The sequence below is a fragment of the Gadus morhua genome, chromosome 8, assembly GCF_902167405.1.
Source record: "Gadus morhua chromosome 8, gadMor3.0, whole genome shotgun sequence".
Classification (NCBI taxonomy): Eukaryota; Metazoa; Chordata; class Actinopteri; order Gadiformes; family Gadidae; genus Gadus; species Gadus morhua.
The window spans coordinates 14,379,551-14,390,197 of NC_044055.1; the positions used below are offsets into that span (position 1 = coordinate 14,379,551).

General features: G+C 44.1%; 1 protein-coding gene across 1 annotated transcript; it reads left to right on the top strand.

Annotated features, from left to right (window-relative positions):
- Window positions 1-10,647, top strand: LOC115549164 (myosin-7). Its single transcript, XM_030364190.1, has 37 exons — window positions 1-215; window positions 863-1,006; window positions 1,230-1,386; window positions 1,486-1,513; window positions 1,615-1,711; window positions 1,796-1,888; window positions 2,013-2,076; window positions 2,160-2,258; window positions 2,437-2,540; window positions 2,775-2,913; window positions 3,022-3,140; window positions 3,271-3,420; window positions 3,524-3,694; window positions 3,789-4,098; window positions 4,193-4,260; window positions 4,378-4,583; window positions 4,661-4,784; window positions 4,978-5,114; window positions 5,206-5,461; window positions 5,553-5,795; window positions 5,885-6,061; window positions 6,180-6,325; window positions 6,411-6,501; window positions 6,582-6,971; window positions 7,099-7,225; window positions 7,313-7,431; window positions 7,523-7,719; window positions 7,898-8,081; window positions 8,218-8,383; window positions 8,465-8,589; window positions 8,727-9,035; window positions 9,129-9,332; window positions 9,416-9,712; window positions 9,788-9,892; window positions 9,989-10,084; window positions 10,180-10,314; window positions 10,535-10,647. The coding sequence occupies exons 1-37, from the start codon at window positions 15-17 to the stop codon at window positions 10,553-10,555; spliced, it is 5,799 nt and encodes a 1,932-aa protein (XP_030220050.1). The 5' UTR covers window positions 1-14; the 3' UTR covers window positions 10,556-10,647.

Genomic DNA, 10,647 nt, shown 5'->3' on the forward strand with positions numbered 1-10,647 from the left:
CGTACAGCGTCACCATGGGAGACGCGCAGATGGCCGTGTTTGGGCCGGCCGCATCGTTCCTCCGCAAGTCGGACAAGGACCGCATGGAGGCGTCCATGCGGGTGTTCGACATGAAGAAGGAGTGCTTCGTCCCAGACCCGGTGGAGGAGTTCGTCAAGGCCTCCGTCATCAGCCGGGAAGGAGACATGGCCACCGTGGAGACAGCGAACGGCAAGGTCAGAGGTCATTCCCTTTCCCTGATGGGTCAAGTGTTGGCATCTGGAACAAAGGGAGGGGTGGTGCAGAAAAACGAATTGCATTTTTTATACTTTAATACCTGGAGGAGCCTATTGTCAATAACGACACGAGGAAAAAGGTTTGTAGACCTATGCTAAATTGTTAGGGTTAGGGTCTAGCACATGTGGGAGTAAATCCTTCTAATGCATATAATTTATAATTAAAATCAGATACTGCGAGACAGAGAATTTTGAAGAGGTACCGCTGTGTATCCCGTTACAAAGGTCAGTCCGGTTCTGTAATGCTCCCTTGCTACTTGCAGAGCCCAGTGCTTGTTAATCTAAGTGAGAATCTGCTACTGCTCAAGAGGGAATTAATAAGTGAGTGTAAATGCCATTGCTTGCAGGAGCCTGGATATAGATGCCGTGAAAGCATCGCTGGTCTGCACATGGCATTGAGCAACACAGTGACAAAGTCATTGTAACAGATTTGATTAAACCCTTATTTTTCTACATACCCCTCAAATGTATTTCTTAATAAATATTCAATCAATCCTGCAAAAACCCTTTTTTTGCCATTAGTTCCTGCAGGCTTTCTAATGATTATCGTGCCAACATTTTGTAATGCTGTCTTCATTCCTCCCCAGACGGTCACACTCAAACAGGTGGATCTTCTGCAACAGAACCCTCCCAAGTTTGACAAGATCGAGGACATGGCCATGCTGACCTTCCTCCACGAGCCCGCCGTGCTGTTCAACCTCAAAGAGCGTTACGCAGCGTGGATGATCTACGTGAGTCCTCTCTTCACTCATCTCTTTGTTTCATTTGTTTACTTTCTGCCGAGTTGCTTTGACTGCATATAGTATATTGTATGTGCTTGCATGATGTTGTGAGGTTGACTGTGCGTTTGAATAAAGTGTTAAAAGCGCCAGCCAAATAAATGTAACCTGATGTAAAGCTAGAGGTGTTTTTTATACATTCATACATTTTGAGAGCATCCTCTATTCCACTCAGACGTACTCGGGGCTGTTCTGTGTGACGGTCAACCCCTACAAAGCGCTGCCCGTCTACCACCAAGAAGTGGTGGTGGCCTACAGAGGAAAGAAGAGGAGTGAAGCTCCTCCTCATATCTTCTCCATCTCTGACAACGCCTACCAGTACATGCTGGCAGGTGAGTAATGGGCACTGTGATCTTTGTTCTTCTCAAATGTACATCAAGTCCAAGTACGGATCTTTACCATGAACAATATGCATGTTTCTTTTTTTCCAGACAGAGAAAACCAGTCAATTCTGATCACGTGCGTAGCATTGATGATTCATTAATAAACAATATTGTCTGATGAGGATTAACCATCTTACCCATCTAATGTACATTAATCCTACTTGACTGTGATTCCAGTGGAGAATCCGGTGCAGGAAAGACTGTCAACACCAAGCGTGTGATCCAGTATTTTGCCAGCATCGCCGCTTCAGGCAAGAAGGAAACCAAGAAGGAGGTCACTACCTGTTTGTATTGATTCAGAATTGACATTGTCCTCATCCTAGTTTCATTTAATCTAAAACACTCCCCTTTATCACAGGGTACATTGGAGGATCAAATCATCCAAGCTAACCCAGCTCTAGAGGCCTTTGGAAACGCTAAAACGATCAGGAATGACAACTCCTCGAGATTTGTATGTTTTTTTCATATATGTATAGCAGAATTTGATTGTTAGCTGTAAATGTCTCCCAAAAAAATATGACAATCTGCATGCACAACAATGACAGACAATTCTTAAACCAAACATTTCCTTTTAGGGCAAATTCATCCGAATTCATTTCGACACGCGAGGGAAGCTAGCCTCTGCCGATATTGAAACATGTAAGATCATAATTTTCTATTCAGCCCAAGATGTTGGGGGTATTTACTCATGACTTATTACCTCTAAATGATATTCTTGCCAGACCTTCTGGAGAAATCTCGTGTGACCTTCCAGCTCAAGGCTGAGAGAGATTACCACATCTTCTACCAGATTCTGTCACAGAAAAAGCCTGAACTTCTTGGTTAGTATGAAGGAGGCCCAAAGAAAAAGGCCCAAATATTTATTCAAATTTTCTCTTAAACAAATTATCCAATCCAATATCCAATTGTAGCAGGTTTAGCATTGATGTAGCACAATACTACTACTACTATTCTAAATATCCTAATGCCTGCCTTCTGAATCCCACCTCTACTCTCTAGAGATGCTTCTGGTCACCAACAACCCATATGACTACGCCTTCATCTCCCAGGGGGAAACCCAAGTCGCCTCCATCGACGATGCAGAAGAACTGATGGCAACAGACGTCAGTCCCATTGTTGTTTTCATTTCACCCTCTGGAGTTTGAGAACCAGTACATTTATAATAGGGAACATGGCATGAAGTATAATGTAGAGGTCAAAACTTCACCGGGCACAGAAGAATAAACGTTATCGCCTGACTGCTGGGCATGGGATGTATTTGAAAGATTCAAAGAAATCTCTGTTGATTCAGGAAATCACTGCTTTTTGTCTGACTCCTGGTTGACCTGTCTTGGTAGAGCGCCTTTGATGTGCTGGGCTTTACTCAAGAGGAGAAGAACTCTGTGTACAAGCTGACAGGGGCCATCATGCATCATGGCAACATGAAGTTCAAGCAGAAGCAGCGAGAGGAGCAGGCGGAGGCTGACTGCTCTGAGGGTGAAGACATTTTTTATTCCCTATTTATTCCATTCAATCCCGGCAAAAGGATAAATAAAAAATGAATGACCATATCTTTAACACACTCTAAATATTTCCCCCATAAAGTGGCTGACAAAGTTGCCTATCTGATGGCCCTGAACTCTGCGGACCTCATCAAGGCTCTCTGTCATCCAAGAGTCAAAGTAGGAAACGAGTGGGTCACAAAGGGACAAACAGTCGACCAGGTGAGTTGACTGGACATTATGATAAAACATATGGAGGATTATATGTGATCGCTTAACACACAGACACTGACATACTACATCATTCGTTGACATTTAACAGTTATGTGGGTATTGATTCACTGTGCCTCAGGTGAGCTACGCTGTTGGAGCTCTGTCTAAAGCAGTGTACGAGAAGATGTTCCTGTGGATGGTGGTGAGAATAAACCAATCTCTGGAGACCAAGCAGCCTCGCCAGTACTTTATTGGCGTGTTGGACATTGCTGGATTTGAGATCTTCGACGTGAGTGATAACATCCTAGCTCAATAGTGAACAAGCAGCAATGAGCATTGGCCGACAGTGGCATGTGTGAGAGTTTAAGCATGTTCTCCTGTTCTTCTTCAAGTACAACACCTTCGAGCAGCTCTGCATCAACTTCACCAATGAAAAACTGCAACAGTTCTTCAACCACCACATGTTTGTGCTGGAGCAAGAGGAGTACAAGAAAGAGGGCATTGAATGGACTTTCATTGACTTTGGTATGGACTTGCAGGCCTGTATTGATCTGATTGAAAAGGTAAGATATGGCAATAGTTCCCAATTGAATAAGTGGCCAAATACATATATGATGCATAATATATATTAAATTACCCACCTTTTCCTCTCCTTAGCCCATGGGCATAATGTCCATCCTTGAAGAGGAGTGCATGTTCCCTAAGGCCAGTGATGCCACATTCAAGGCCAAGCTATATGACAACCACCTGGGGAAATCCAACAACTTCCAGAAGCCTAGGCTTGTCAAGGGGAAACCAGAGGCCCATTTTGCCCTTGGTCACTATGCTGGTGTCGTTGATTACAACATCAATAATTGGCTGGTGAAGAACAAGGATCCCCTCAATGAAACTGTTGTGGGACTTTACCAGAAGTCTTCCCTCAAGCTACTTTCTGTCATTTTTATTGGCTATGCTGGAGCCGAATCGGGTACTTTCTCCTTACTTTACTCACTGACCATCAGATACCGACATAGTATATCATATATTGTGGAATACCGAGACAGCATGTTTTGTCTTGACAGCAACGACGGATAAGAAGGAGAAAAAGAAAAAAGGGGCATCATTCCAAACTGTGTCGGCTCTTCATAGGGTATTGTGTGACATTTATGCTACTTGCTAGAGAAGTAAAGTCTATTAGCAGTTAATAGCTACAACATACGAGAGGGAGAATCACTCACATTCTTCCAAACCTTTGATGACCTAACAGGAGAACCTGAACAAGCTGATGACCAACTTGAGGTCTACTCACCCTCATTTTGTCCGCTGCATCATCCCCAATGAGAGCAAGATTCCTGGGGCCATGGAGAACCCTCTGGTGATGCACCAGCTACGCTGTAATGGTGTGCTGGAAGGCATCAGGATCTGCAGGAAGGGCTTCCCCAACAGGATCCTGTATGGGGATTTCCGACAGAGGTAATATCTTCATTGTAATGGGATACAGTCTAATTTTAAGGTTGTGAAGTTGATCATTGTAAATATGGCCTGTGCAGATACCGCATCCTGAACCCTGCTGCTATCCCTGAGGGACAGTTCATCGACAGCAGGAAGGGAGCAGAGAAGCTATTGGGCTCTCTGGAGATTGATCATATTCAGTACAAGTTTGGACACACCAAGGTACAGTAAAATATGGTACAGTAGGGTATAGTACAAACACTAGTGTCTCGGAAGCTAAAACATCTGAGAAACTATTTGCCAGAAGGCAATTTTATCAAAAGCTGTGAGCATAATGCATAAATGTTTTTGATTCAATATCATCATACAATAAGCAAGAGCTTGAATCTCAAGGCCATAACATCGATTTTCTCAGGTGTTCTTCAAGGCTGGTCTGCTGGGTCTGCTAGAGGAAATGAGAGATGAGCGTCTGTCAAAGATAATCACTGGGATTCAGGCCAGATCTCGGGGCCTCTTGTCTCGCATTGAGTACCAGAAGATCGTGGAGCGCAGGTAGCCGTAGCTTCTTATTTCTTTAGATACGAGAGCTTAATAAATGTGACGGTATTCGGTGGTGCATTTATCATCATTGTTTTCTCTTTAGAGATGCACTACTGGTAATCCAGTGGAACATCCGTGCCTTCATGGGAGTGAAGAACTGGCCCTGGATGAAGCTGTACTTCAAGATCAAACCTCTGCTGAGATCGGCAGAGTCAGAGAAAGAGATGGCCAACATGAAGGAAGAATTCCTGAAGTTGAAGGAGGCTTACGCAAAGTCAGAGGCTCGCAGGAAGGAACTAGAGGAAAAAATGGTGTCACTTCTCCAAGAGAAGAACGACCTGCAGCTCAGTGTTCAAGCTGTGAGAATATTTTGAATAGTGTTATTTTTCCGCTTTATTATTAAAGAATGTATTAAAATAAATGATACAAATATAATTTTTTCTCCGGTAGGAGCAAGACAATCTTTGTGATGCAGAAGAGCGATGTGAGGGCCTGATCAAAAACAAGATCCAATTAGAGGCCAAATCTAAGGAGCTAACTGAAAGACTGGAGGATGAGGAAGAGATGAACGCTGAACTGACAGCTAAGAAGAGGAAGCTGGAGGATGAGTGCTCTGAGTTGAAGAAGGATATAGATGACTTGGAGCTAACGCTGGCAAAGGTGGAGAAAGAGAAGCATGCAACTGAGAACAAGGTAGGACACATCCTTTGACAATCCTGAGAATCATAGATGCAGCATTGTAATTTCATCTTAACATTAACAAATCATGGCCACATTTGTAGGTGAAGAACCTAGTGGAGGAAATGGCTTGTCTGGATGAAATCATTGCCAAGCTCACCAAGGAGAAGAAAGCCTTACAGGAGGCTCATCAGCAAACGCTGGATGACCTACAGAGTGAGGAAGACAAAGTCAACACTCTGACCAAGGCCAAAGCCAAGCTGGAGCAGCAAGTGGATGATGTAAGAGTCAAATTCAAAAATATCATAAAAAATGTGATTGAAACCATCTATCAAAACTCATAGCAAAAATGAATATGTACTTAACCTTCTTTGTGTACTTTACGTCAACCATTCATAGCTCGAGGGATCTCTTGAGCAAGAGAAGAAGGTCCGAATGGACCTTGAAAGAGCCAAGAGAAAGCTGGAGGGGGACCTGAAGCTGACCCAGGAGTGTGTGATGGACCTGGAGAATGACAAGCAACAGCTGGAGGAGCGTCTCAAAAAGTAGGATTGGACAAAAGCAATGCTTTTTCTTACATCTTTAATCTTTTTTCAAAATTCTTACTAATGAAATTAATACTTTTTCCAGAAAAGACTTTGAAGTCAGTCAACTAAACAGCAAACTTGAAGACGAACAATCCATAATTATTCAGCTCCAGAAAAAATTGAAGGAGTTGCAGGTAGAACACAAACCATCATCTTACCTAAAATGATCATTATGACGTGATATGAAATTATACAATGTATAATTTTGTATTAGGCTCGTGTAGAAGAACTGGAAGAGGAGCTTGAGGCAGAGCGAGCTGCCCGAGCCAAGGTGGAGAAACAGAGAGCAGACTTGGCCAGAGAGCTGGAGGAGATCAGTGAGAGGCTGGAGGAGGCTGGCGGAGCAACTTCTGCCCAGATTGAGATGAACAAGAAGAGGGAGGCCGAGTTCCTGAAGCTCCGCAGAGACCTTGAAGAGGCCACTCTACAACACGAGGCCACCGCTGCCACACTCCGGAAGAAGCAAGCTGACAGTGTGGCCGACCTTGGGGAGCAGATCGACAACCTGCAGAGAGTCAAGCAGAAGCTGGAGAAGGAGAAGAGCGAGCTCAGACTGGAGCTGGACGATGTGGTCTCCAACATGGAACATACGGTGAAGTCTAAGGTATGTGAATCCTCGGCAGAAGATTACCAGAAAAATAAATAATGGTTTGCAAATGGAAAAAACACTTTGAGAGATTTTATTTAAAGGAACATATTGTAAAGTTGGGGTGTTCTTCATGTCTTTTAAGATTAACTTGGAGAAAAGTAGCAGAACTATGGAAGATCAGATGAATGAATACAGAATCAAGTGTGAGGAATACCAAAGATCTATCAATGACTTTGTAACTCAAAGGGGAAAACTTCAGGCTGAAAATGGTCAGTATGGCATTGTTACTACTATCAACTGTTATTTTGATTTTAGAATAATTTCTATTTAACAAAGCTTAATTTGTGAATTTCAAGGTGAGTTTTCAAGACAGCTGGAAGAGAAAGAATCTCTTGTCTCGCAACTGACCAGAGGAAAGACTTCTTACAGCCAGCAGCTTGAAGATCTGAAAAGGCAGTTGGAAGAGGAAGTCAAGGTACACAACCGGAAAATGTTAAACTTCTCCTAAGTGTTAGTCTTAGTCTAAGTGATGTGTCATTTAATTATCCTTCTCCAAATGTATTCAGGCCAAGAATGCATTAGCCCATGCAGTGCAGTCCTCCCGCCATGACTGCGACCTGCTGAGAGAGCAGTTTGAGGAGGAGCAGGAGGCCAAGGCTGAGCTCCAGCGCAGCATGTCCAAGGCTAACTCAGAGGTGGCTCAGTGGAGAACCAAGTATGAAACTGATGCCATCCAGAGGACTGAGGAACTAGAGGAGGCCAAGTAAGTGTATTTGACTTTTCACAAATAAACATGACATTATTAGGAATAAGTTATTCAAGCAAGCTCAAATAAAATAGTCTTCAATACGATTATGACTTCTCTTATCACTGCCATGAAGAGAGGAGAGGAATCTATTGAATATGGTGCATTCAATGAAGACTGGATATTTCTTCCACAGGAAGAAGCTGGCCCAGCGTCTTCAGGATGCTGAGGAGGCTGTGGAGGCAGTCAATGCTAAATGTTCCTCCCTGGAGAAGACCAAACACAGACTGCAGAATGAGATTGAAGATCTCATGGTGGATGTGGAGAGGTCTAATGCTGCTGCTGCCGCTCTGGACAAGAAGCAAAGAAACTTTGACAAAGTATTACACATTTGCCAAATTTCATTGAACTTGCTTTTGAAATGCTCATTGATCCTAAGAACATATATTGATGATTCAAAATTATGAAATTATGAGAAGAATAAAAACATAAATTCCGCTATATTTGTACATGTAGGTCCTATCAGAGTGGAAGCAGAAGTTTGAGGAGTCTCAGTGTGAGCTGGAGAGCTCCCAGAAGGAGGCACGGTCTCTGAGCACTGAACTCTTCAAACTGAAGAACTCCTACGAGGAATCTCTGGATCACCTGGAGACCATGAAGAGAGAGAACAAGAACCTCCAAGGTAAGGTCTCTGAATGCTTTTGCTGACGCAAAGTCCATCATGAACAACATTAATGTGATTTCCCTCTCATGTGATTGACAGAGGAGGTTTCTGACCTTACTGAGCAACTCGGTGAGGGCTCAAAGACCATTCATGAGTTAGAGAAGATCCGAAAGCAGATGGATCAAGAAAAGAGTGAGATTCAAGCTGCTCTTGAGGAAGCAGAGGTATGGGTGAAATATTCTGTAAATATGGTTCCCATTAATTAATAATATATTATTGATCGAGGTTGGAAAAATGCTAGTTTAAAGTGTGTGAGACCCAACAATGTAAAAATTACTCCATACCATATCATTGAATCTAGGCTTCCCTTGAGCATGAGGAGGGCAAGATTCTCAGAGCCCAGCTGGAGTTTAACCAGATAAAGGCTGAGATTGAACGCAAGATGGCGGAGAAGGATGAGGAGATGGAGCAGAGCAAGAAGAACATGCAGAGGAACATTGATACCCTGCAAAGCTCTCTTGAGTCAGAGACCCGCAGCAGGAATGAGGCCCTGCGCATAAAGAAGAAGATGGAGGGAGACCTCAATGAAATGGAGATCCAGCTCAGCCAGGCCAACCGGCAGGCGTCTGAAGCCCAGAAGCAGCTCAAGTCTGTCCATGCTCATCTCAAGGTACATCAATTTAATGTGTTAAATGTAACTATGTACTACTTCTTGCCCTGGTAGGAAACATTAAATTAATTATACATTTCATCCCATCTAAAGGACTGTCAGATTCAGCTGGACGAATCTCTTCGGTCCAATGATGATCTGAAGGAGAACATTGCTATGGTTGAAAGGCGTAACAACCTGATGCAGGCTGAACTGGAGGAGCTCAGGGCCTTGGTGGAACAAACCGAGCGAGCTCGCAAGCTTGCTGAGCAGGAGCTCCTTGATGTCACTGAGAGGGTGCAGCTACTTCACTCACAGGTACAGTCAATCCTTCAGAGATGTATGCAATTTAGTTGCATGGCAGTGTTATCTAAAAGTGATTTTAAACATCTGTTGTCCAGAACACCAGCCTGATAAACCAGAAGAAGAAGCTGGAGGCCGATTCGTCCCAGCTTCAGTCTGAGGTGGAGGAGGCTGTGCAGGAGTGCAGGAATGCTGAGGAAAAGGCCAAGAAGGCCATTACTGATGCGGCCATGATGGCAGAGGAGCTGAAGAAGGAGCAGGACACCAGCTCTCACCTGGAGCGCATGAAGAAGAACATGGAGCAGACCATCAAGGACCTGCAGCACCGCCTGGATGAGGCTGAGCAGATTGCTATGAAGGGGGGCAAGAAGCAGATCCAGAAGCTCGAGAACAGGGTGAGTGAGCCAAGGATTTAAATGTAATGGAGCACAATTAGAACAAGGGATTTTTATCACTTCCTCTTATTCCAGGTGAAGGAACTAGAGAATGAAGTTGAAGCAGAGCAGAAGAAGAACGGTGAGGCGATCAAGGGGATTCGCAAATATGAACGTCGCCTCAAGGAGCTGACCTACCAGGTTTGGACCTCAGAGTTGACATCCTCCCTATCACAGCATCCCCAGATTTAAATTTCAACCCAAAGATGCTGAAATGACTGTTCTCACTATAAACAGACTGAAGAGGATCGTAAGAACGTGGCTCGTCTCGAAGACCTGGTAGACAAGCTGCAGCTGAAGGTCAAAGCCTACAAGAGGACATCTGAGGAGGCTGTAAGTCCATAACAGAAAATAATACTCACACCCGGCTTTTGTGCATCCATGTCATATGAGCACAGGCAGCAATTGTTGTGAACTGAATTCCACAGGAGGAACAGGCAAACACCCACCTGGGCAAGTTCCGTAAGCTGCAGCATGAGCTGGACGAGGCTGAGGAGAGAGCGGACATCGCTGAGACACAGGTCAACAAGCTGAGGGCCAAGAGCCGCGACGGGGGCTCCAAGGTTGGTAGCGAGGCTCAACTGTGCATGACACTGTGACTCCAGTAGATGCTGCCCCCTGTCGGCTCCCCGTCTCTCAAATGCTTCATGGTGTACACATACATGCTGTATAACCCATGTACTTATTGCTGATACTAATCGAAACCTCACTAATATAAACCCCATCGAAACTTAACACATGTTTCTTTTGTCTTCCCTTCCCCACTTCCCCTTGCTTTCACAGAAAGGGTTTGATGAGGAGTGAAGCTCTGGATACTTCCTGCAATCCTATGTCTTCTGTGTGTAGTACAATGCTCACCACATATAGGGTTCAATAAAAACTCATCATGCAAAAAC